The 24,861-nt window shown below is 48.3% G+C and overlaps 1 protein-coding gene across 1 annotated transcript in view; it reads left to right on the top strand.

The window, feature by feature from the left end:
- LOC113818499 (gamma-aminobutyric acid receptor subunit gamma-2) overlaps window positions 1-24,861 on the top strand; it is a 32,029-nt gene that overhangs the window by 1,136 nt on the left and 6,032 nt on the right. The window contains exons 2-4 of the mRNA XM_070118676.1: window positions 21,195-21,275; window positions 21,807-21,889; window positions 23,175-23,321. Of these exons, the coding sequence (XP_069974777.1) occupies window positions 21,195-21,275; window positions 21,807-21,889; window positions 23,175-23,321 (311 nt within the window). The remainder of the gene's footprint in view (window positions 1-21,194; window positions 21,276-21,806; window positions 21,890-23,174; window positions 23,322-24,861) is intronic.

Below are 24,861 nucleotides of genomic sequence, written 5' to 3'. Positions count from 1 at the left end.
GGGATTCGAGACTCGTCATCCCTTCTCAGCTCTTCAACGGCAGTGACGTCATCCCCGTCTCGATGAACCTCGTCTCCGACTTGAACCTATGGCTTCCGGATCCCAGCCTCGAGCAGACCGAGTGAGTTGAGTCTAAGTGAGCGAGTTGAGTCAGTAGGAGAGCGAGTTGAGTCAGTAAGTGAGCGAGTTGAGTCTAAGTGAGCGAGTTGAGTCAGTAGGAGAGCGAGTTGAGTCAGTAAGTGAGCGAGTTGAGTCAGTAAGTAAGGGATTCGAGACTCGTCATCCCTTCTCAGCTCTTCAACGGCAGTGACGTCATCCCCGTCTCGATGAACCTCGTCTCCGACTTGAACCTATGGCTTCCGGATCCCAGCCTCGAGCAGACCGAGTGAGTTGAGTCTAAGTGAGCGAGTTGAGTCAGTAGGAGAGCGAGTTGAGTCAGTAAGTGAGCGAGTTGAGTCTAAGTGAGCGAGTTGAGTCAGTAAGTAAGGGATTCGAGACTCGTCATCCCTTCTCAGCTCTTCAACGGCAGTGACGTCATCCCCGTCTCGATGAACCTCGTCTCCGACTTGAACCTATGGCTTCCGGATCCCAGCCTCGAGCAGACCGAGTGAGTTGAGTCTAAGTGAGCGAGTTGAGTCAGTAGGAGAGCGAGTTGAGTCAGTAAGTGAGCGAGTTGAGTCAGTAGGAGAGCGAGTTGAGTCTAAGTGAGCGAGTTGAGTCTGTAGGAGAGCGAGTTGAGTCTAAGTGAGCGAGTTGAGTCAGTAGGAGAGCGAGTTGAGTCAGTAAGTGAGCGAGTTGAGTCTGTAGGAGAACGAGTTGAGTCAGTAGGAGAGCGAGTTGAGTCAGTAGGAGAGCGAGTTGAGTCAGTAAGTGAGCGAGTTGAGTCAGTAGGAGAGCGAGTTGAGTCAGTAAGTGAGCGAGTTGAGTCTGTAGGAGAACGAGTTGAGTCAGTAGGAGAGAAAGTTGAGTCAGTAGGAAAGCGAATTGAGTCTGCAGGAGAGCGAGTTGAGTCAGTAGGAGAGCGAGTTGAGTCAGTAGGAGAGCGAGTTGAGTCAGTAGGAGAGCGAGTTGAGTCTGTAGGAGAACGAGTTGAGTCAGTAGGAGAGCGAGTTGAGTCAGTAGGAGAGAAAGTTGAGTCAGTAGGAGAGCGAATTGAGTCTGCAGGAGAGCGAGTTGAGTCTAAGTGAGCGAGTTGAGTCAGTAGGAGAGCGAGTTGAGTCAGTAGGAGAGAAAGTTGAGTCAGTAGGAGAGCGAATTGAGTCTGCAGGAGAGCGAGTTGAGTCTAAGTGAGCGAGTTGAGTCAGTAGGAGAGCGAGTTGAGTCAGTAAGAGAGGGAGTTGAGTCTGTAAGAGAGCGAGTTGAGTCACACTGAGCGAGCTGAATCTGTAGGAGAGCGAGTTGAGTGTAAGTGAGCGAGTTGAGTCAGTAGGAGAGCGAGTTGAGTCTAAGTGAGCGAGTTGAGACTAAGTGAGCGAGTTGAGTCAGTAGGAGAGCGAGTTAAGTCAGTAAGTGAGGAGGTTGAGTATAAGTGAGCGAGCTGAGTCAGTAGGAGAGCGAGTTGAGTCTAAGTGAGCGAGTTGAGTCAGTAGGAGAGCGAGTTGAGTCTAAGTGAGCGAGTTGAATCAGTAGGAGAGCGAGTTGATTCTAAGTGAGCGAGTTGAGTCAGTAAGTGAGCGAGTTGAGTCTGTAGGAGAGCGAGTTGAGTCTAAGTGAGCGAGTTGAGTCAGTAAGTGAGCGAGTTGAGTCTGTAGGAGAGCGAGTTGAGTCTAAGTGAGCGAGTTGAGTCTGTAGGAGAGCGAGTTGAGTCTAAGTGAGCGAGTTGAGTCAGTAAGTGAGCGAGTTGAGTCTGTAGGAGAGCGAGTTGAGTCTAAGTGAGCGAGTTGAGTCTGTAGGAGAGCGAGTTGAGTCTAAGTGAGCGAGTTGAGTCAGTAAGTGAGCGAGTTGAGTCTGTAGGAGAGCGAGTTGAGTCTAAGTGAGCGAGTTGAGTCTGTAGGAGAGCGAGTTGAGTCAGTAGGAGAGCAAGTTGAGTCCAAGTGAGCGAGTTGAGTCAGTAGGAGAGCGAGTTGAGTCAGTAAGTGAGCGAGTCGAGTCTAAGTGAGCGAGTTGAGTCAGTAGGAGAGCGAGTTGAGTCTAAGTGAGCGAGTTGAGTCAGTAAGTGAGGGAGTTGAGTCTAATTGAGCGAGTTGAGTCAGTAAGTGAGCGAGTTGAGTCTAAGTGAGCGAGTTGAGTCAGTAAGTGAGCGAGTTGAGTCTAAGTGAGCGAGTTGAGTCAGTAGGAGAGCGAGTTGAGTCTGTAGGAGAGCGAGTTGAGTCAGTAAGTGAGCGAGTTGAGTCTGTAGGAGAACGAGTTGAGTCAGTAAGTGAGCGAGTTGAGTCTGTAGGAGAGCGAGTTGAGTCAGTAAGTGAGCGAGTTGAGTCAGTAGGAGAGCGAGTTGAGTCAGTAGGAGAGCGAGTTGAGTCTGTAGGAGAGCGAGTTGAGTCAGTAAGTGAGCGAGTTGAGTCAGTAGGAGAGCGAGTTGAGTCTGTAGGAGAGCGAGTTGAGTCTAAGTAAGCGAGTTGAGTCAGTAGGAGAACGAGTTGAGTCTGTAGGAGAGCGAGTTGAGTCAGTAGGAGAGCGAGTTGAGTCAGTAAGTGAGCGAGTTGAGTCTAAGTGAGCGAGTTGAGTCAGTAAGTGAGCGAGTTGAGTCTAAGTGAGCGAGTTGAGTCAGTAGAAAAGCGAGTTGAGTCAGTAGGAGAGCGAGTTGAGTCTGTAGGAGAGCGAGTTGAGTGTAAGTGAGCGAGTTGAGTGTAAGTGAGCGATTTGAGTCAGTAGGAGAGCGAGTTGAGTCAGTAGGAGAGCGAGTTGAGTCTAAGTGAGCGAGTTGAGTCTGTAGCAGAGTGAGTTGACTCTATGTTAGCGAGTTGAGTCAGTAAGTGAGCGAGTTGAGTCAGTAGGAGAGCGAGTTGAGTCTAAGTTTGCGAGTTGAGTCAGTAGAAGAGCGAGTTGAGTCAGTAGGAGAGCGAGTTGAGTCTGTAGGAGAGCGAGTTGAGTCTAAGTGAGCGAGATGAGTCTAAGTGAGCGAGTTGAGTCAGTAGGAGAGCGAGTTGAGTCAGTAGGAGAGCGAGTTGAGTCTAAGTGAGCGAGTTGAGTCTGTAGGAGAGCGAGTTGACTCTAAGTGAGCGAGTTGAGTCAGTAAGTGAGCGAGTTGAGTCAGTAGGAGAGCGAGTTGACTCTAAGTGAGCGAGTTGAGTCAGTAAGTGAGCGAGTTGAGTCTAAGTGAGCGAGTTGAGTCAGTAGGAGAGCGAGTTAAGTCTAAGTGAGCGAGTTGAGTCAGTAGGAGAGCGAGTTGAGTCAGTAGGAGAGCGAGTTGAGTCTAAGTGAGCGAGTTGAGTCAGTAGGAGAGCGAGTTGAGTCTAAGTGAGCGAGTTGAGTCAGTAGGAGAGCGAGTTGAGTCTAAGTGAGCGAGTTGAGTCTGTAGGAGAGCGAGTTGAGTCAGTAGGAGAGCGAGTTGAGTCTAAGTGAGCGAGTTGAGTCAGTAGGAGAGCGAGTTGAGTCTATGTGAGCAAGTTGAGTTTGTAGGAGAGCGAGTTGAGTGAGTATTTGAGCGAGTTGAGTCTAAGTGAGCGAGTAGAGTCAGTAAGTGAGCGAGTTGAGTCTAAGTGAGCGAATTGAGTTAGTAAGTGAGAGAGTTGAGTCAGTTGGAGAGCGAGTTGAGTCAGTAAGTGAGCGAGTTGAGTCAGTAAGTATGCGAATTGAGTCTAAGTGAGCGAGTTGAGTCTAAGTGAGCGAGTTGAGTCTTTAGGAGAGCGAGTTGAGTCAGTAGGAGAGCGAGTTGAGTCAGTAGGAGAGCGAGTTGAGTCAGTAGGAGAGCGAGTCGAGTCTGTAGGAGAGCGAGTTGAGTCAGTAGGAGAGCGAGTTGAGTCTAAGTGAGCGAGTTGAGCCAGTAAGTGAGCGAGTTGAGTCTGTAGGAGAGCGAGTTGAGTCTAAGTGAGCGAGTTGAGTCAGTAGGAGAGCGAGTTGAGTCTAAGTGAGCGAGTTGAGTCAGTAGGAGAGCGAGTCGAGGCAGTAAGTGAACGAGTTGAGTCTAAGTGAGCGAGTTGAGTCAGTAGGAGAGCGAGTTGAGTCTAAGTGAGCGAGTTGAGTCAGTAAGTGAGGGAGTTGAGTCTAAGTGAGCGAGTTGAGTCAGTAAGTGAGCGAGTTGAGTCAGTAGGAGAGCGAGTTGAGTCAGTAGGAGAGCGAGTTGAGTCAGTAGGAGAGCGAGTTGAGTTTAAGTGAGCGAGTTGAGTCAGTAGGAGAGCGAGTTGAGTCTGTATGAGAGCGAGTTGAGTCTAAGTAAGCGAGTTGAGTCAGTAGGAGAACGAGTTGAGTCTGTAGGAGAGCGAGTTGAGTCTGTAGGAGAGCGAGTTGAGTCTGTAGGAGAGCGAGTTGAGTCTAAGTGAGCGAGTTGAGTCTAAGTGAGCGAGTTGAGTCAGTAGGAGAGGGAGTTGAGTCAGTAGGAGAGCGAGTTGAGTCTAAGTGAGCGAGTTGAGTCAGTAAGTGAGCGAGTTGAGTCAGTAGGAGAGCGAGTTGAGTCAGTAGGAGAGCGAATTGAGTCTGCAGGAGAGCGAGTTGAGTCAGTAGGAGAGCGAGTTGAGTCTAAGTGAGCGAGTTGAGTCTGTAGGAGAGCGAGTTGAGTCTAAGTGAGCGAGCTGAGTCTGTAGGAGAGCGAGTTGAGTCAGTAGGAGAGTGAGTTGAGTCTAAGTGAGCGAGTTGAGTCAGTAAGTGAGCGAGTTGAGTCTAAGTGAGCGAGTTGAGTCAGCAAGTGAGCGAGTTGAGTCTAAGTGAGCGAGTTGAGTCAGTAGGAGAGCGAGTTGAGTCTAAGTAAGCGAGTTGAGTCAGTAAGTGAGCGAGTTGAGTCTGTAGGAGAACGAGTTGAGTCAGTAAGTGAGCGAGTTGAGTCTGTAGGAGAGCGAGTTGAGTTAGTAGGAGAGCGAGTTGAGTCAGTAGGAGAGCGAGTTGAGTCAGTAGGAGAGCGAGTTGAGTCTGTAGGAGAGCGAGTTGAGTCAGTAAGTTAGCGAGTTGAGTCAGTAGGAGAGCGAGTTGAGTCTGTAGGAGAGCGAGTTGAGTCTGTAGGAGAGCGAGTTGAGTCTAAGTAAGCGAGTTGAGTCAGTAGGAGAACGAGTTGAGTCTGTAGGAGAGCGAGTTGAGTCAGTAGGAGAGCGAGTTGAGTCAGTAAGTGAGCGAGTTGAGTCTAAGTGAGCGAGTTGAGTCAGTAGAAGAGCGAGTTGAGTCAGTAGGAGAGCGAGTTGAGCCTGTAGGAGAGCGAGTTGAGTCTAAGTGAGCCAGATGAGTGTAAGTGAGCGAGTTGAGTCAGTAGGAGAGCGAGTTGAGTCAGTAGGAGAGCGAGTTGAGTCAGTAGGAGAGCGAGTTGAGTCTAAGTGAGCGAGTTGAGTCTGTAGGAGAGTGAGTTGAGTCTAAGTGAGCGAGTTGAGTCAGTAAGTGAGCGAGTTGAGTCAGTAAGTGAGCGAGTTGAGTCTAAGTGAGCGAGTTGAGTAAGTAGAAGAGCGAGTTGAGTCAGTAGGAGAGCGAGTTGAGTCTGTAGGAGAGCGAGTTGAGTCTAAGTGAGCCAGATGAGTGTAAGTGAGCGAGTTGAGTCAGTAGGAGAGCGAGTTGAGTCAGTAGGAGATCGAGTTGAGTCTAAGTGAGCGAGTTGAGTCTGTAGAAGAGCGAGTTGACTCTAAGTGAGCGAGTTGAGTCAGTAAGTGAGCGAGTTGAGTCAGTAGGAGAGCGAGTTGACTCTAAGTGAGCGAGTTGAGTCAGTAAGTGAGGGAGTTGAGTGTAAGTGAGCGAGTTGAGTCAGTAGGAGAGCGAGTTGAGTCTAAGTGAGCGAGTTGAGTCAGTAGGGGAGCGAGTTGAGTCAGTAGGAGTGCGAGTTGAGTCTAAGTGAGCGAATTGAGTCAGTAGGAGAGCGAGTTGAGTCTAAGTGAGCGAGTTCAGTCAGTAGGAGAGCGAGTTGAGTATAAGTGAGCGAGTTGAGTCTGTAGGAGAGCGAGTTGAGTCAGTAGGAGAGCGAGTTGAGTCTAAGTGAGCGAGTTGAGTCAGTAGGAGAGCGAGTTGAGTCTAAGTGAGCGAGTTGAGTCTGTAGGAGAGCGAGTTGAGTGAGTATTTGAGCGAGTTGAGTCAGTAAGTGAGCGAGTTGAGTCTAAGTGAGCGAGTTGAGTCAGTAAGTGAGAGAGTTGAGTCAGTTGGAGAGCGAGTTGAGTCAGTAAGTGAGCGAGTTGAGTCAGTAAGTATGCGAATTGAGTCTAAGTGAGCGAGTTGAGTCTAAGTGAGCGAATTGAGACTTTAGGAGAGCGAGTTGAGTCAGTAGGAGAGCGAATTGAGTCAGTAGGAGAGCGAGTTGAGTCAGTAGGAGAGCGAGTCGAGTCTGTAGGAGAGCGAGTTGAGTCAGTAGGAGAGCGAGTTGAGTCTAAGTGAGCGAGTTGAGTCAGTAAGTGAGCGAGTTGAGTCTGTAGGAGAGCGAGTTGAGTCTAAGTGAGCGAGTTGAGTCTGTAGGAGAGCGAGTTGAATCTAAGTGAGCGAGTTGAGTCAGTAGGAGAGCGAGTTGAGTCTGTAGGAGAGCGAGTTGAGTCTAAGTGAGTGAGTTGAGTCAGTAGGAGAGCGAGTTGAGTCTAAGTGAGTGAGTTGAGTCAGTAGGAGAGCGAGTTGAGGCAGTAAGTGAACGAGTTGAGTCTAAGTGAGCGAGTTGAGTCAGTAGGAGACCGAGTTGAGTCTAAGTGAGCGAGTTGAGTCAGTAAGTGAGGGAGTTGAGTCTAAGTGAGCGAGTTGAGTCAGTAAGTGAGCGAGTTGAGTCAGTAGTAGAGCGAGTTGAGTCTAAGTGAGCGAGTTGAGTCAGTAGGAGAGCGAGTTGAGTCTGTAGGAGAGCGAGTTGAGTCTGTAGGAGAGCGAGTCGAGTCTAAGTAAGCGAGTTGAGTCAGTAGGAGAACGAGTTGAGTCTGTAGGAGAGCGAGTTGAGTCAGTAGGAGAGCGAGTTGAGTCAGTTAGTGAGCGAGTTGAGTCTAAGTGAGCGAGTTGAGTCAGTAGAAGAGCGAGTTGAGTCAGTAGGAGAGCGAGTTGAGCCTGTAGGAGAGCGAGTTGAGTCTAAGTGAGCCAGATGAGTGTAAGTGAGCGAGTTGAGTCAGTAGGAGAGCGAGTTGAGTCAGTAGGAGAGCGAGTTGAGTCAGTAGGAGAGCGAGTTGAGTCTAAGTGAGCGAGTTGAGTCTGTAGGAGAGCGAGTTGACTCTAAGTGAGCGAGTTGAGTCTAAGTGAGCGAGTTGAGTCATTAGGAGAGCGAGTTGAGTCTAAGTGAGCGAGTTGAGTCAGTAGAAGAGCGAGTTGAGTCAGTAGGAGAGCGAGTTGAGTCTGTAGGAGAGCGAGTTGAGTCTAAGTGAGCGAGTTGAGTCTAAGTGAGCGAGTTGAGTCAGTAGGAGAGCGAGTTGAGTCAGTAGGAGAGCGAGTTGAGTCTAAGTGAGCGAGTTGAGTCTGTAGGAGAGCGAGTTGAGTCAGTAGGAGAGCGAGTTGAGTCTAAGTGAGCGAGTTGAGTCAGTAGGAGAGCGAGTTGAGTCTAAGTGAGCGAGTTGAGTCAGTAAGTGAGCGAGTTGAGTGTAAGTGAGCGAGTTGAGTCAGTAGGAGAGCGAGTTGAGTCTAAGTGAGCGAGTTGAGTCAGTAGGGGAGCGAGTTGAGTCAGTAGGAGAGCGAGTTGAGTCTAAGTGAGCGAGTTGAGTCAGTAGGAGAGCGAGTTGAGTCTAAGTGAGCGAGTTGAGTCAGTAGGAGAGCGAGTTGAGTCTAAGTGAGCGAGTTGAGTCTGTAGGAGAGCGAGTTGAGTCAGTAGGAGAGCGAGTTGAGTCTAAGTGAGCGAGTTGAGTCAGTAGGAGAGCGAGTTGAGTCTAAGTGAGCGACTTGAGTCAGTAGGAGAGCGAGTTGAGTCAGTAAGTGAGCGAGTTGAGTCTAAGTGAGCGAGTTGAGTCAGTAAGTGAGCGAGTTGAGTCTAAGTGAGCGAGTTGAGTCAGTAAGTGAGAGAGTTGAGTCAGTTGGAGAGCGAGTTGAGTCAGTAAGTGAGCGAGTTGAGTCAGTAAGTATGCGAGTTGAGTCTAAGTGAGCGAGTTGAGTCTAAGTGAGCGAATTGAGTCTTTAGGAGAGCGAGTTGAGTCAGTAGGAGAGCGAGTTGAGTCAGTAGGAGAGCGAGTTGAGTAAGTAGGAGAGCGAGTCGAGTCTGTAGGAGAGCGAGTTGAGTCAGTAGGAGAGCGAGTTGAGTCTAAGTGAGCGAGTTGAGTCAGTAAGTGAGCGAGTTGAGTCTGTAGGAGAGCGAGTTGAGTCTAAGTGAGCGAGTTGAGTCTGTAGGAGAGCGAGTTGAATCTAAGTGAGCGAGTTGAGTCAGTAAGTGAGCGAGTTGAGTCTGTAGGAGAGCGAGTTGAGTCTAAGTGAGTGAGTTGAGTCAGTAGGAGAGCGAGTTGAGTCTAAGTGAGCGAGTTGAGTCAGTAGGAGAGCGAGTTCAGGCAGTAAGTGAACGAGTTGAGTCTAAGTGAGCGAGTTGAGTCAGTAGGAGACCGAGTTGAGTCTAAGTGAGCGAGTTGAGTCAGTAAGTGAGGGAGTTGAGTCTAAGTGAGCGAGTTGAGTCAGTAAGTGAGCGAGTTGAGTCAGTAGGAGAGCGAGTTGAGTCTAAGTGAGCGAGTTGAGTCTAAGTGAGCGAGTTGAGTCAGTAGGAGAGCGAGTTGAGTCTGTAGGAGAGCGAGTTGAGTCTGTAGGAGAGCGAGTCGAGTCTAAGTAAGCGAGTTGAGTCAGTAGGAGAACGAGTTGAGTCTGTAGGAGAGCGAGTTGAGTCAGTAGGAGAGCGAGTTGAGTCAGTTAGTGAGCGAGTTGAGTCTGTAGGAGAGCGAGTTGAGTCAGTAGAAGAGCGAGTTGAGTCAGTAGGAGAGCGAGTTGAGCCTGTAGGAGAGCGAGTTGAGTCTAAGTGAGCCAGATGAGTGTAAGTGAGCGAGTTGAGTCAGTAGGAGAGCGAGTTGAGTCAGTAGGAGAGCGAGTTGAGTCTAAGTGAGCGAGTTGAGTCTGTAGGAGAGTGAGTTGACTCTAAGTGAGCGAGTTGAGTCAGTAAGTGAGCGAGTTGAGTCAGTAGGAGAGCGAGTTGAGTCTAAGTGAGCGAGTTGAGTCAGTAGAAGAGCGAGTTGAGTCAGTAGAAGAGCGAGTTGAGTCAGTAGGAGAGCGAGTTGAGTCTGTAGGAGAGCGAGTTGAGTGTAAGTGAGCCAGATGAGTGTAAGTGAGCGAGTTGAGTCAGTAGGAGAGCGAGTTGAGTCAGTAGGAGATCGAGTTGAGTCTAAGTGAGCGAGTTGAGTCTGTAGGAGAGCGAGTTGACTCTAAGTGAGCGAGTTGAGTCAATAAGTGAGCGAGTTGAGTCAGTAGGAGAGCGAGTTGAGTCTAAGTGAGCGAGTTGAGTCAGTAAGTGAGCGAGTTGAGTCTAAGTGAGCGAGTTGAGTCAGTAGGAGAGCGAGTTGAGTCTAAGTGAGCGAGTTGAGTCAGTAGGAGAGCGAGTTGAGTCTAAGTGAGCGAGTTGAGTCAGTAGGAGAGCGAGTTGAGTCTAAGTGAGCGAGTTGAGTCTGCAGGAGAGCGAGTTGAGTCAGTAGGAGAGCGAGTTGAGTCTAAGTGAGCGAGTTGAGTCAGTAGGAGAGCGAGTTGAGTCTAAGTGAGCGAGTTGAGTCAGTAGGAGAGCGAGTTGAGTCAGTAAGTGAGCGAGTTGAGTCTAAGTGAGCGAGTTGAGTCAGTAGGAGAGCGAGTTGAGTCTAAGTGAGCGAGTTGAGTCAGTAAGTGAGCGAGTTGAGTCAGTTGGAGAGCGAGTTGAGTCAGTAAGTGAGCGAGTTGAGTCTAAGTGAGCGAGTTGAGTCAGTAAGTGAGCGAGTTGAGTCTAAGTGAGCGAGTTGAGTCTGTAGGAGAGCGAGTTAAGTCTGTAGGAGAGCGAGTTGAGTCAGTAAGTGAGCGAGTTGAGTCTGTAGGAGAGCGAGTTGAGTCTAAGTGAGCGAGTTGAGTCAGTAAGTGAGCGAGTTGAGTCTAAGTGAGCGAGTTGAGTCTGTAGGAGAGCGAGTTGAGTCAGTAGGAGAGCGAGTTGAGTCTAATTGAGCGAGTTGAGTCAGTAGGAGAGCGAGTTGAGTCAGTAGGAAAGTGAGTTGAGTCAGTAGGAGAGCGAGTTGAGTCAGTAGGAGAGCGAGTTGAGTCAGTAGGAGAGCGAGTTGAGTCAGTAGGAGAGCGAGTTGAGTCTAATTGAGCGAGTTGAGTCAGTAGGAGAGCGAGTTGAGTCAGTAAGTGAGCGAGTTGAGTCTAAGTGAGCGAGTTGAGTCAGTAGGAGAGCGAGTTGTGTCTAAGTGAGTGAGTTGAGTCAGTAAGTGAGGGAGTTGAGTCTAAGTGAGCGAGTTGAGTCAGTAAGTGAGCGAGTTGAGTCTAAGTGAGCGAGTTGAGTCAGTAAGTGAGCGAGTTGAGTCTAAGTGAGCGAGTTGAGTCAGTAGGAGAGCGAGTTGAGTTAGTAGGAGAGCGAGTTGAGTCTGTAGGAGAGCGAGTTGAGTCAGTAGGAGAGCGAGTCGAGTCTGTAGGAGAGCGAGTTGAGTCTGTAGGAGAGCGAGTTGAGTCAGTAGGAGAGCGAGTTGAGTCAGTAGGAGAGCGAGTTGAGTCTAAGTGAGCGAGTTGAGTCTGTAGGAGAGCGAGTTGAGTCAGTAGGAGAGCGAGTTGAGTCTGTAGGAGAGCGAGTTGAGTCTAAGTGAGCGAGTTGAGTCAGTAGGAGAGCGAGTTGAGTCAGTAGGAGAGCGAGTTGAGTCAGTAGGAGAGCGAGTTGAGTCTAAGTGAGCGAGTTGAGTCTGTAGGAGAGCGAGTTGACTCTAAGTGAGCGAGTTGAGTCAGTAAGTGAGCGAGTTGAGTCAGTAGGAGAGCGAGTTGAGTCTAAGTGAGCGAGTTGAGTCAGTAGAAGAGCGAGTTGAGTCAGTAGGAGAGCGAGTTGAGTCTGTAGGAGAGCGAGTTGAGTCAGTAAGTGAGCGAGTTGAGTCAGTAGGAGAGCGAGTTGAGTCTGTAGGAGAGCGAGTTGAGTCAGTAAGTGAGCGAGTTGAGTCAGTAGGAGAGCGAGTTGAGTCTGTAGGAGAGCGAGTTGAGTCTGTAGGAGAGCGAGTTGAGTCAGTAAGTGAGCGAGTTGAGTCAGTAGGAGAGCGAGTTGAGTCAGTAGGAGAGCGAGTTGAGTCTGTAGGAGAGTGAGTTGAGTCAGTAAGTGAGCGATTTGAGTCAGTAGGAGAGCGAGTTGAGTCTGTAGGAGAGCGAGTTGAGTCAGTAGGAGAGCGAGTTGAGTCTGTAGGAGAACGAGTTGAGTCAGTAGGAGAGCGAGTTGAGTCAGTAGGAGAGAAAGTTGAGTCAGTAGGAGAGCGAGTTGAGTCTAAGTGAGCGAGTTGAGTCAGTAAGAGAGCGAGTTGAGTCAGTAGGAGAGCGAGTTGAGTCTGTAGGAGAGCGAGTTGAGTCTAAGTGAGCGAGTTGAGTGTAAGTGAGCGAGCTGAGTCAGTAGGAGAGCGAGTTGAGTCAGTAGGAGAGCGAGTTAAGTCTAAGTGAGCGAGTTGAGTCTGTAGGAGAGCGAGTTGACTCTAAGTGAGCGAGTGGAGTCAGTAAGTGAGCGAGTTGAGTCAGTAGGAGAGCGAGTTGACTCTAAGTGAGCGAGTTGAGTCAGTAAGTGAGCGAGTTGAGTCTAAGTGAGCGAGTTGAGTCAGTAGGAGAGCGAGTTGAGTCTAAGTGAGCGAGTTGAGTCTAAGTGAGCGAGTTGAGTCAGTAGGAGAGCGAGTTGAGTCTAAGTGAGCGAGTTGAGTCAGTAGGAGAGCGAGTTGAGTCTAAGTGAGCGAGTTGAGTCTGTAAGAGAGCGAGTTGAGTCAGTAGGAGTGCGAGTTGAGTCTAAGTTAGCGAGTTGAGTCAGTAGGAGAGCGAGTTGAGTCTAAGTGAGCGAGTTGAGTCTGTAGGAGAGCGAGTTGAGTCAGTATGTGAGCGAGTTGAGTCTAAGTGAGCGAGTTGAGTCAGTAAGTGAGCGAGTTGAGTCAGTAAGTGAGCGAGTTGAGTCAGTTGGAGAGCGAGTTGAGTCAGTAAGTGAGCGAGTTGAGTCTTAGTGAGCGAGTTGAGTCTAAGTGAGCGAGTTGAGTCAGTAGGAGAGCGAGTTGTGTCAGTAGGAGAGGAAGTTGAGTCAGTAGGAGAGCGAGTTGAGTCTGTAGGAGAGCGAGTTGAGTCTAAGTGAGTAGGTTGAGTCAGTAGGAGAGCGAGTTGAGTCAGTAGGAGAGCGAGTTGAGTCAGTAGGAGAGCGAGTTGAGTCTAAGTGAGCGAGTTGAGTCAGTAGGAGAGCGAGTTGAGTCAGTAGGAGAGCGAGTTGAGTCAGTAGGAGAGCGAGTTGAGTCTAAGTGAGCGAGTTGAGTCAGTAGGAGAGCGAGTTGAGTCTAAGTGAGCGAGTTGAGTCAGTAGGAGAGCGAGTTGAGTCTAAGTGAGCGAGTTGAGTCAGTAGGAGAGCGAGTTGAGTCAGTAAGTGAGCGAGTTGAGTCAGTAAGTGAGCGAGTTGAGTCCGTAGGAGAGCGAGTTGAGTCTAAGTGAGCGAGTTTAGGCAGTAAGTGAGCGAGTTGAGTCTAAGTGAGCGAGTTGAGTCAGTAAATATGCGAATTGAGTCTAAGTGAGCGAGTTGAGTCTAAGTGAGCGAGTTGAGTCAGTAGGAGAGCGAGTTGAGTCTGTAGGAGAGCGAGTTGAGTCTAAGTGAGCGAGTTGAGTCAGTAGGAGAGCGAGTTGAGTCTGTAGGAGAGCGAGTTGAGTCTGTAGGAGAGCGAGTTGAGTCAGTAGGAGAGCGAGTTAAGTCAGTAAGTTAGCGAGTTGAGTCAGTAGGAGAGCGAGTTGAGTCATTCAGTGAGCGAGTTGAGTCAGTAGGAGACGAGTTGAGTATAAGTGAGCGAGTTGAGTCAGCAAGTGAGCGAGTTGAGTTTAAGTGAGTGAGTTGAGTCAGTAGGAGAGCGAGTTGAGTCAGTAAGTGAGCGAGTTGAGTAAGTAGGAGAGCGAGTTGAGTCTAAGTGAGCGAGTTGAGTCAGTAGGAGAGCGAGTTGAGTCTAAGTGAGCGAGTTGAGTCAGTAGGAGAGCGAGTTTAGTCAGTAAGTTAGCGAGTTGAGTCAGTAGGAGAGCGAGTTGAGTCTAAGTGAGCGAGTTGAGTTAGTAGAAGAGCGAGTTGAGTTAGTAGGAGAGCGAGTTGAGTGTAAGTAAGCGAGTTGAGTGTAAGTGAGCGAGTTGAGTCTGTAGGAGAACGAGTTGAGTCAGTGAGTGAGTAGAGTCAGTAAGAGAGCGAGTTGAGTCAGTAGGAGAGCGAGTTGAGTCAGTAATTGAGCGAGTTGAGTCTAAGTGAGCGAGTTGAGTCTGTAGGAGAGCGAGTTGAGTAAGTAGGAGAGCGAGTTGAGTCCAAGTGAGCGAGTTGAGTCTAAGTGAGCGAGTTGAGTCAGTAGGAGAGCGAGTTGAGTCTAAGTGAGCGAGTTGAGTCAAAGTGAGCGAGTTGAGTGTAAGTGAGCGACTTGAGTCTAAGTGAGCGAGTTGAGTCAGTAGGAGAGCGAGTTGAGTCTATGTGAGCGAGTTGAGTCAGTAGGAGAGCGAGTATAGTCAATAAGTGAGCGAGTTGAGTCAGTAGGAGAGCGAGTTGAGTCTAAGTGAGCGAGTTGAGTCTAAGTGAGCGAGTTGAGTCAGTAGGAGAGCGAGTTGAGTCAGTAGGAGAGCGAGCTGAGTTTAAGTGAGCGAGTTGAGTCAGTAGGAGAGCGAGTTGAGTCAGTAAGAGAGCGAGTTGAGTCTAAGTGAGCGACTTGAGTCAGTAGGAGAGTGAGTCGAGTTAGTAAGTGGGCGAGTTGAGTCTAAGTGAGCGAATTGAGTCAGTAGGAGAGCGAGTTGAGTCTAAGTGAGCGAGTTGAGTCTGTAGGAGAGCGAGTTGAGTCTAAGTGAGCGAGTTGAGTCAGTAGGAGAGTGAGTTGAGTCAGTAAATGAGCGAGTTGAGTCAGTAGGAGAGCGAGTTGAGTCAGTAAGTGAGCGAGTTGAATCTAAGTGAGCGAGTTGAGTCAGTAGGAAAGCGAGTTAAGTCTTCGGAGAACGAGTTGAGTGTAAGTGAGCGAGTTGAGTCAGTAGGAGAGCGAGTTGAGTCTAACTGAGCGAGTTGAGTAAGTAGGAGAGTGAGTTGAGTCTAAGTGAGCGAGTTGAGTCAGTAGGGGAGCGAGTTGAGTCAGTAAATGAGCGAGTTGAGTCAGTAGGCGAGCGAATTGAGTCGAAGTGAGCGAGTTGAGTCAGTAGGAGAACGAGTTGAGTCTAAGTGAGCGAGTTGAGTCAGTAGGAGGGCGAGTTGAGTCTGTACGAGAGCGAGTTGAGTCAGTAGGAGAGCGAGTTGAATCTAAGTGAGCGAGTTGAGTCAGTAGGAGAGCGAGTTGAGTCTAAGTGAGCGAGTTGAGTAAGTAGGAGATTGAGTTGAGTCTAAGTGAGCGAGTTGAGTCAGTAGGAGAGCGAGTTGAGTCAGTAAGTGAGCGAGTTGAGTCAGTAGGAGAGCGAGTTGAGTCTAAGTGAGCGAGTTGAGTCAGTAGGAGAGCGAGTTGAGTCTAAGTGAGCGTGTTGCGTCTGTAGGAGAACGAGTTGAGTCAGTAATTGAGTGAGTTGAGTCAGTAGGAGAGCGAGTTGAGTCAGTAGGAGAGCGAGTTGAGTCAATAAGTGAGCGAGTTGAGTGTAAGTGAGCGAGTTGAGTCTGTATGAGAGTGAGTTGAGTCAGTAGGAGAGCGAGTTGAGTCTAAGTTAGCGAGTTGAGTCTAAGTGAGCGAGTTGAGTCTAAGTGAGAGAGTTGAGTCTAAGTGAGCGAGTTGAGTCTAAGTGAGCGAGTTGAGTCAGTAAGAGAGCGAGTTGGGTCTAAGTGAGCGAGTTGAGTTATTAGGAGAGCGAGTTGAGTCAGTAAGTTAGCGAGTTGAGTCTGTAGGAGAACGAGTAGAGTCAGTAAGAGAGCGAGTTGAGTCTGTAGGAGAGCGAGTTGAGTCAGTAGGAGAGCGAGTTGAGTCAGTAAGTTAGCGAGTTGAGTCAGTAGGAGAGCGAGTTGAGTCAGTAAGTTAGCGAGTTGAGTCAGTAGGAGAGCGCGTTGAGTCTAAGTGAGCGAGTTGAGTCAGTAGGAGAGCGAGTTGAGTCTAAGTGAGCGAGTTGAAACAGTAGGAGAGCGAGTTGAGTCAGTAAGTGAGCGAGTTGAGTCAGTAGGTGAGCGAGTTGAGTCTAAGTGAGCGAGTTGAGTCTAAGTGAGCGAGTTGAGTCTGTAGGAGAGCGAGTTGAGTCAGTAAGTTAGCGAGTTGAGTCAGTAGGAGAGCGATTTGAGTCTAAGTGAGCGAGTTGAGTCAGTAGGAGAGCGAGTTGTCTAAGTGAGCGAGTTGAGTCCGTAGGAGAACCAGTTGATTCAGTAAGTGAGTGAGTTGAGTCAGTAAGTGAGCGAATTGAGTCAGTAGGAGAGCGAGTTGAGTCAGTAAGTGATCGAATTGAGTCTAAGTGAGCGAGTTGAGTCTGTAGGATAGCGAGTTGAGTCAGTAGGAGAGCGAGTTGAGTCTAAGTGAGCGAGTTCAGTCTAAGTGAGCGAGTTGAGTCTAAGTGAGCGAGTTCAGTCTAAGTTAGCGAGTTGAGTCAGTAGGAGAGCGAGTTGAGTCTAAGTGAGCGAGTTGAGTCTAAGTGAGCGAATTGAGTCTAAGTGAGCGAGTTGAGTTTGTAGGAGAGCGAGTTGAGTCTAAGTGAGTGAGTTGAGTCAGTAGGAGAGCGAGTTGAGTCTAAGTGAGCGAGTTGAGTCTGTAGGAGAGCGAGTTGAGTCAGTAGGAGAGTGAGTTGAGTCAGTAAGTGAGCGAGTTGAGTCAGTATGAGAGTGAGTTGCGTCTAAGTGAGCGAGTTGAGTCTTAGTGAGCGAGTTAGGTCAGTAGAAGAGTGAGGTGAGTCTAAGTGAGCGAGTTGAGTCAGTAGGAGAGCGAGTTGAGTCATTAGGAGAGCGAGTTGAGTCTAAGTGAGCGAGTTGAGTCAGTAGGAGAGCGAGTTGAGTCTAAGTGAGCGAGTTGAGTCTGTAGGAGAGCGAGTTGAGTCTAAGTGAGCGAGTTGAGTCAGTAGGAGAGCGAGTTGAGTCTAAGTGAGCGAGTTGAGTCAGTAGGAGAGCGAGTTAAGTCAGTAGGAGAGCGAGTTTAGTCTAAGTGAGCGAGTTGAGTCTAAGTGAGCGAGCTGAGTCTGTAGGAGAGCGAGTTGAGTCTAAGTGAGCGAGTTGAGTCAGTAGGATAGCGAGTTGAGTCTAAGTGAGCGAGTTGAGTCTGTAGGAGTGCGAGTGGAGTTATTAGGAGAGCGAGTTGAGTCTACGTGAGCGAGTTGAGTCTAAGTTAGCGAGTTGAGTCAGTAGGAGAGCGAGTTGAGTCTATGTGAGCGAGTTGAGTAAGTAGGAGAGCGAGTTGAGTTTAAGTGAGCGAGTTGAGTCAGTAAGTGAGAGAGTTGAGTCAGTAGGAGAGCGAGTTGGGTCTAAGTGAGCGAGTTGAGTCCAAGTGAGCGAGTTGAGTCAGTAGGAGAGCGAGTTGAGGCTGTAGGAGAGCGAGTTGAGTCAGTAGGAGAGTGAGTTGAGTCTAAGTGAGCGAGTTGAGTCTAAGTGAGCGAGTTGAGTCAGTAGGAGAGCGAGTTGAGGCTGTAGGAGAGCGAGTTGAGTCAGTAGGAGAGCGAGTTGAGTCAGTAAGTTAGCGAGTTGAGTTAGTAGGAGAGCGAGTTGAGTCAGTAAGTGAGCGAGTTGAGTCAGTAGGAGAGCGAATTGAGTCTAAGTGAGCGAGTTGAGTCAGTAGGAGAGTGAGTTGAGTTAGTAAGTGAGCGAGTTGAGTCAGTAGGAGAGCGAGTTGAGTCTAAGTGAGCGAGTTGAGTCAGTAAGTGAGTGAGTTGAGTCTAAGTGAGCGAGTTGAGTCAATAGGAGAGCGAGTTGAGTCAGTAAGTGAGCGAGTTGAGTCAGTAAGTGAGTGAGTTGAGTCTAAGTGAGCGAGTTGAGTCAGTAGAAGAGCGAGTTGAGTCTAAGTGAGTGAGTTGAGTCTGTAGGAGAGCGAGTTGAGTCAGTAGGAGAGCGAGTTGAGTCAGTAAGTTAGCGAGTTGAGTCAGTAGGAGAGCGAGTTGAGTCAGTAAGTGAGCGAGTTGAGTCAGTAGGAGAGCGAGTTGAGTCTAAGTGAGCGAGTTGAGTCAGTAGGAGAGCGAGTTTAGTCAGTAAGTGAGCGAGTTGAGTCTAAGTGAGCGAGTTGAGTCAGTAAGTGAGTGAGTTCAGTCTAAGTGAGCGAGTTGAGTCAATAGGAGAGCGAGTTGAGTCAGTAAGTGAGCGAGTTGAGTCAGTAGGAGAGCGAGTTGAGTCAGTAGGAGAGCGAGTTGAGTCTAAGTGAGCGAGTTGAGTCAGTAGAAGAGCGAGTTGAGTCAGTAGGAGAGTGAGTTGAGTCTAAGTGAGCGAGTTGAGTCTGTAGGAGAACGAGTTGAGTCAGTAAGTGAGTGAGTTGAGTCAGTAGGCGAGCGAGTTGAGTCAGTAGGTGAGCGAGTTGAGTCAGTAATTGAGCGAGTTGAGTCTAAGTGAGCGAGTTGAGTCTGTAGGAGAGCGAGTTGAGTCAGTAGGAGAGCGAGTTTAGTGTAAGTGAGCGAGTTGAGTCTAAGTGAGCGAGTTGAGTCTAAATGAGTGAGTTGAGTCAGTAGGAGAGCGAGTTGAGTCTAAGTGAGCGAGTTCAGTCTAAGTGAGCGAGTTGAGTCTAAGTGAGTGAGTTGAGTCAGTAGGAGAGCGAGTTGAGTGTAAGTGAGCGAGTTGAGTCTGTAGGAGTGCGAGTTGACTATAAGTGAGTGAGTTGAGTCAATAGGAGAGCGAGTTGAGTCTAAGTGAGCGAGTTGAGTCAGTAGGAGAGCGAGGTGAGTCAGTAAGTGAGCGAGGTGAGTCAGTAGGAGACTGAGTTGAGTCTAAGTGAGCGAAGTGAGTCTGTAGGAGAGCGAGTTGAGTCTAAGTGAGCGAGTTGAGTCAGTAGGAGAGCGATTTGAGTCTAAGTGAGCGAGTTGAGTCCGTAGGAGAGCGAGTTGAGTCTAAGTGAGCGAGTTGAGTCTAAGTGAGCGAGTTGAGTCTAAGTGAGCGAGTTGAGCCTAAGTGAGCGAGTTGAGTCTAAGTGAGCGAGTTGAGTCTAAGTGAGCGAGTTGAGTCAGTAGGAGAGCGAGTTGAGTCTAAGTGAGCGAGTTGAGTCAGTAGGAGAGGGAGTTGAGTCTAAGTGAGCGAGTTGAGTCTAAGTGAGCGAGTTGAGTCAGTAGGAGAGCGAGTTGAGTCTAAGTGAGCGAGTTGAGTCTAAGTGAGCGAGTTGAGTCAGTAGGAGAGCGAGTTTAGTCTAAGTGAGCGAGTTGATTCTAAGTGAGCGAGTTGAGTCCAAGTGAGCGAGTTGAGTTAGTAGGAGAGCGAGTTGAGTCAGTAAGTGAGCGAGTTGAGTCTAAGTGAGTGAGTTGAGTCTAAATGAGCGAGTTGAGTCTAAGTGAGCGAGTTGAGTCTAAGTGAGCGAATTGAGTCTAAGTGAGCGAGTTTAGTCTTAATGAGCGAGTTGAGTCTAAGTGAGCGAGTTGAGTCAGTAAGAGAGCGAGTTGAGTCTAAGTGAGCGAGTTGAGTCAATAAGAGAGCGAGTTGAGTCTAAGTGAGCGAGTTGAGTCTAAGTGAGCGAGTTGAGTCTAAGTGAGCGAGTTGAGTCAGTAGGAGAGCGAGTTGAGTCTAATTGAGCGAGTTGAATGTAAGTGAACGAGTTGAGTCTAAGTGAGCAAGTTGAGTCAGTAGGAGAGCGAGTTGAGTCTAAGTGAGCTAATTGAGTCAGTAGGAGAGCGAGTTGAGTCTAAGTGAGCGAGTTGAGTCTAAGTGAGCGAGTTGAGTCTAAGTGAGCGAGTTGAGTCAGTAGGAGAGCGAGTTGAGTCTAATTGAGCGAGTTGAGTCTAAGTGAACGAGTTGAGTCTAAGTGAGCAAGTTGAGTCAGTAGGAGAGCGAGTTGAGTCTAAGTGAGCGAATTGAGTCAGTAGGAGAGCGAGTTGAGTTTAAGTGAGCGAGTTGAGTCAGTAGGAGAGCGAGTTGAATCTAAGTGAGCGAGTTGAGTTATTAGGAGAGCGAGTTGAGTCAGTAAGTGAGCGAGTTGAGTCTGTAGGAGAGCGAGTTGAGTCAGTAGGAGAGCGAGTTGAGTGTAAGTGAGCGAGTTGAGTCAGTAGGAGAGCGAGTTGAGTCAGTAAGTGAGCGTGTTGAGTTAGTAGGAGAGCGAGTTGAGTCTAAGTGAGCGAGTTGAGTCATTAGGAGAGCGAGTTGAGTCTAAGTGAGCGAGTTGAGTCTGTAGGACAGCGAGTTGAGTTAGAAAGAGAGCGAGTTGAGTCTAAGTGAGCGAGTTGAGTCAGTAAGAGAGAGAGTTGAGTCTAAGTGAGCGAGTTGAGTCAGTAGTAGAGCGAGTTGAGTCAGTAGGAGAGCGAGCTGAGTCTAAGTGAGCGAGTTGAGTCAGTAGGAGAGTGAGTTGAGTCTAAGGTAGCGAGTTGAGTCAGTAGGAGAGCGAGTTGAGTCTAAGTGAGCGAGTTGAGTTATTAGGAGAGCGAGTTGAGTCAGTAAGTGAGCGAGTTGAGTTTGTAGGAGACCGAGTAGAGTCAGTAAGAGAGCGAGTTGAGTCTAAGTGAGCGAGTTGAGTCAGTAGGAGAGCGAGTTGAGTCTAAGTGAGCGAGTTGAGTCTGTAGGAGAGCGAGTTGAGTCAGCAAGTGAGCGAGTTGAGTCAGTAGGAGAGCGAGTTGAGTCAGTAGGAGAGCGAGTTGAGTCTAAGTGAGCGAGTTGAGTCAGTAGGAGAGCGAGTTGAGTCTAAGTGAGCGAGTTGAGTCAGTAGGAGAGCGAGTTGAGTCTAAGTGAGTGAGTTGAGTCAAAGGGAGCGAGTTGAGTCAGTAGGAGAGCGAGTTGAGTCAGTAAGTGAGCGAGTTGAGTCTTTAGGAGAGCGAGTTGAGTCTAAGTGAGCGAGTTGAGTTATTGGGAGAGCGAGTTGAGTCAGTAAGTGAGTGAGTTGAGTTAGTAAGTGAGCGAGTTGAGTCAGTAGGAGAGCGAGTTGAGTCAGTAAGTGAGCGAGTTGAGTCAGTAGGAGAGCGAGTTGAGTCAGTAGGAGAGCGAGTTGAGTCAGTAGGAGAGCGAGTTGAGTCCAAGTGAGCGAGTTGAGTCAGTAGGAGAGCGAGTTGAGTCTAAGTGAGCGAGTTGAGTCAGTTGGAGAGCGAGTTGAGTCTGTAGGAGAGCGAGTTGAGTTTGTAGGAGAGCGAGTTGAGTCTAAGTGAGCGAGTTGAGTCAGTAGGAGAGCGAGTTGAGTCTGTAGGAGAGCAAGTTGAGTCAGTAGGAGAGCGAGTTGAGTCAGTAGGAGAGCGAGTTGAGTCTGTAGGAGAGCGAGTTGAGTCAGTTGGAGAGCGAGTTGAGTCTAAGTGAGCGAGTTGAGTCAGTTTGAGTGCGAGTGAGTCGATAACTTCATGTGTTGTTGAGCCAGTAAGTGACTGGGGTCAGCAAGTGAGGGAAGTGAGTTTGTAAGAGAGTTAGGTGAGTAAGTGAGTAGGTTCAGTATGTAAGCGAATGAGTTGAGTCAGCATATATTTTGAGCCAGTAAGAGAGTGGGTTGAGCCAACAAGCGTGCTAAGTCAGTGAGTGAGTTGATTCAGTAATCGAGTGCTTTGAGCTAGTAGGCTTGATGAGTCAGTATGTGATATGAGATAGTAAGCATGTTGACTCGCTAAGCGAGTGAGTAATCGAAGGACTGCCTGGGAGAGCAAATTAATAGGGGAGGAAGGCCTTCAAGTGAGTGAATGAGCGAAGGAGGGATTAGGTAGTGAGTTTGTGAGAGAGAATGGGAGTGAAGGATTGTGGAAGAGAGAGAGTCGGGGAGTGAGAATGGCAGTGAGGAAATGAATGACTGAATGGCCATAAACAAATAGAATAGTATGTGAATGGATTAGCGAGTACGCAAGTGAGGGAACGTGGCTTTTGAAAATGTTGATTTATCTTACGAAGAGACATTGCGGTATATAAGGAAGGACGCTGAATTAATGCGATCAAATAAAACGTTTTTTTTTCTTTCTTTTTTTAAGCTAACACTTACCGTCATTTGTCTTTAATTTTGATAATGTGTCATGAGCTGAAACGCGCTACTCACGTGTACGAATCTAAAGTCACCTTTCCTTCGCAGAAAGATCGCGACAGCCGCCCTCCTGCAGCCCTTCGGCGGCGTCAGGCTGTACAAGGACGGGAGGATCATGTGGGCGCAGATGTAGGTGCAGGTTGGGCGGGGGGGGGGGGGAGAAAGGGGAAAGAGGGAGAAAAAGGAAGAGAAGGAGGAGGAATATGGGGACACGAAGAAGGAAGGGGAACAAAGATTTGAGAAGAGAAATGGGAGGGGGAGGAGAGAGAGAAGAATGAGTGGAAGCGTATTAGGGAAAAGGGGTAAAAGAGGATCGTGGATGATGAGGAAGATGGCGAAGAGAATGAGAGGGGGAAAGGAAAGAAATATAAGGAGGAGGAAACGAAATAGAAGACAAGTGGAGGGAGTAGATAAAGATAGGTAGTAGGGCAAGAGAAAACAAAGATAATGTCTGTTAGTCTGTTTGCCTGTCTCTCTCTCTTTTCCTCTCTTTCGTTATCTCTCTCTCTCTCTCTCTTTCTCTCTCTCTGTCGTTTTTTTTCTTCTTCCCCTTCCCCCCCTCTCTCTCTTTCTCCCCACTCTTTCTTTGTCTCTCTTTCCTCCCTATCTCTTTCTCTCTACCTCTCTCTCTTTCCCTTTCATCGTTCCCTCTCTCTCCAGGTTCATCATCACCCTGCGTTGCGCAATGTTCTATCACGACTTTCCCTTCGACGAGCAGATCTGCAACATCAAAATGACCAGTTGTAAGTCGATCATCCAATTTTGTTGCAAAGTGCTTATTGCTATAATTTATTTTAGATATTCTTTTCTGGTGCATGTTCTTTATATTAATATCGTGATGCATGTATTCATATCATTATCATTATGCATTTTGTTATATATATATATATATATACATTGTAATGTACACATTTATACTATCATTTTGATGTATTGTTTCTTGTCATTAGTGCATTTGTTACATTTTCACTTAAGTAATATTATTAAGACATCGCAATAATGCCATCACCTTTTATCTGTTCTTACTTTTTATAAGGGGCGTGTTCTTTCAGTAAAGTGATGTTCATTGATTTCATTGCAGTTTACTTCTATGCAATGCATTGTCAAGATGAAATATGGGTTAAATGATAGTTATTATTATGAGTTGTAAGCTACATGATCGATTTCATTACCTGTCCATTTCTTTCCAATGAAGTGAGGCCGACTACCGTTATTGCAACTACCTGCTTTGCAGTAAATTACGTTGTAAAGAAATGCCATAGTGGTAGCTGTAATGACTGCGTTCTATTCATTTACAGCCAAGTAATATAATCGTTATTATCATTACCCACTCACTTTTAGAGATACGTTGTTGGTTTGCATTATCAAAAGGGCAAGTTGCTACTCTGACGTCTGATAATGATTATGATGCCACATTAATCGGTTTAGTAATATTACATCCTCCTCTTTTGTGTTTCTTTTCCATGCCTCCCCCCTCTCTCTCTTCCTTTCCTTTCCTTCTCCCACTCTCTCTTTCTCCTCTTTTCTTTCCCTTCTCCCACTCTCTCCCCTCTACTCCTTCCCTTCTCCCATTCTATCGCCTCTTTTCCTTACCTTGTCCCACTCTCTCTTCCCTCTTTTCCTTACCTTCTCGCTCCTCTTCTTTCCTACTTGCCCCCTGCCCTCTCATTCTCCCTCTTGTCCTCTTTCTTTTCACTTCCACCTTTCTCCCCTTCCTCCCTTTTCTTTCCCTCCTCTTTCCTCTGCTAATTCCTCTATCCCTCTTCTCCCTCTCTCCTTTCATCCGCTCTCTACACTTTCTCTCTTCCCATCTCTCCCTACTTACTCCCCTTTTTGTCTTTCTCCTCTAATATTTTCTTTTCCTTCTATCACTATTCTTCTTCTCCCTCCATCCCTTTTCTTTATCTTCCCCCTCTCCCTTTCCTCCTTCTCCTCCCTCTTTTCTTCCCCTTCCTCTTCTTCCTCCCCCTTATCTTCCTTCTCCTCCCCCTTCCTCTTCTCTCTCTTCTCCTCTCCTTTCTTCGCCAGACTTCTACGGCAGCGAGGACATGGCGTTCGACTGGCAGGGCGACGGCATCTCGGCCTCGGAGGACATCGCGGAGCTCCTTCCCAACTACAAGTTCACCTTCGTCAGGACCAACGCCACGTCCTGCTTCGACGCCGACTATGTCAATGGTGAGGGAGGAGGATGCTGATATTGTATGTTGAAGGACTGAAGTGATGAGGATGGCGAAGGCGATGGTGATGAAGCGTAGAAGATGAGGTTTCCCTTCGGCAGGACCAACGCCACGTCCTGCCTCGATGTTGGTCATAAGTGAGGGAGGAGGATGAACAAGGGGATTGGTAGCGATGGTGATGAAAGGAAATTTATGGCAGCGATGAATTGTAAAAGGATCGGTTTCCTTTCGTGAGGATAAACACCATCGATGCTGATCGTGCCGGAACTGATGGAAATTGTAATGAAGATGGCAAAGGAAAATGGGTGATTTTTTTTTTTTTTTTAATCCTGACACGGGTTAAGCCCAAGGCTACCTGTAAGTGAATTGAATTTTAATGAGGAGAAAGTCTTTGAAGTAATTTTAATTGCCAGGCCTGAGGAATCGCCACCGAAAGACGACTGTCGGAAACCTCGACGATCTTGAAGTTTTGAACTGTCTACCCGACAGAGGCGTCCACCACGTCCAGGCCCATATCCCCCACTGGCAGCCGAATCAACGTCAGGTCAACCTCCAAATCCTGAAGAAGGCCCAGGAGCAGCGGGAGCGGCAGAAAAAGAGGGCCGACTACAGGTCCTGTTGGCAGACAGCAGCCATTCTTCTCCATTGCTCCTCGAATGCAGGGGCATCCAAAGAAGCTCCGGAAGATAGCTCCGCTGACCTCACAACCATGATGAAGTGAAACGTAGTTGATGTCTTGTCTTGAAGTGATTACCTTGTCCTATAAGTAAAAATCTTGACAGAAAGGGGATGACTTGATTTTACTACCACCCACGGGTATGCTACCCGTGGGTGGAATGAAGATAAGTGTGCAGCACTTGGTGCTGATCTCGGGAAAGGTGGTCGGGAGATCGGCTTTTGTGGCCGCAGGCCTGAGGAATCGCCCCCGGAAGACGACTGTTAGAAACCACGACGATCTTGAAGTTTTGGAGTCTGGATGAACTGTCTACCCGACAGAGGCGTCCACCACGTCCTTGGCCCGTATACCCTACTGGCAGCCGGACCGACGTCAGAACCTCCCCATATCCGGAAAAGGGCCCGGGAGCCTTGACCTAAAAGTAGAAATCTTGGCATGGAAAGGGTGCAGGGCCAATCGGCATGTAGCAACATGCCAACCTTGCTGGTCTGGTCTGCTTCCAGAGGATTTGTTGCTGCTTCGGCTGCCGGGAGAGATCTGGATGACGATGATGATGATGTTGATATTATCATGTGACTAACACCACGTTCCATGGCTGCCTGGTGAAAACTTGGTAGCTAAAGGTGGTAGTCTGTTGATTAAAGGGGAGAGTGATGATCTGATATGATTAAGTGTGACTGATATGAAAGTGTATTGCATAAAGTCCAGTCAAGTGCTACTAAACCGCAACCTGTTATATTACGAGAATGCAATATTCTATAGATAATGAATTCGTATAATACAAGACATCGCGGCAGAAGCTAATATAACCTTATATTATTTCTTGTATTTCACAACCATCATTCATTTTATCAGTGAGTCC

This window comes from Penaeus vannamei, chromosome 42 (assembly GCF_042767895.1).
Source record: "Penaeus vannamei isolate JL-2024 chromosome 42, ASM4276789v1, whole genome shotgun sequence".
Taxonomy (NCBI): domain Eukaryota; kingdom Metazoa; phylum Arthropoda; class Malacostraca; order Decapoda; family Penaeidae; genus Penaeus; species Penaeus vannamei.
This window is presented reverse-complemented; position numbering and strand designations above follow the sequence as displayed.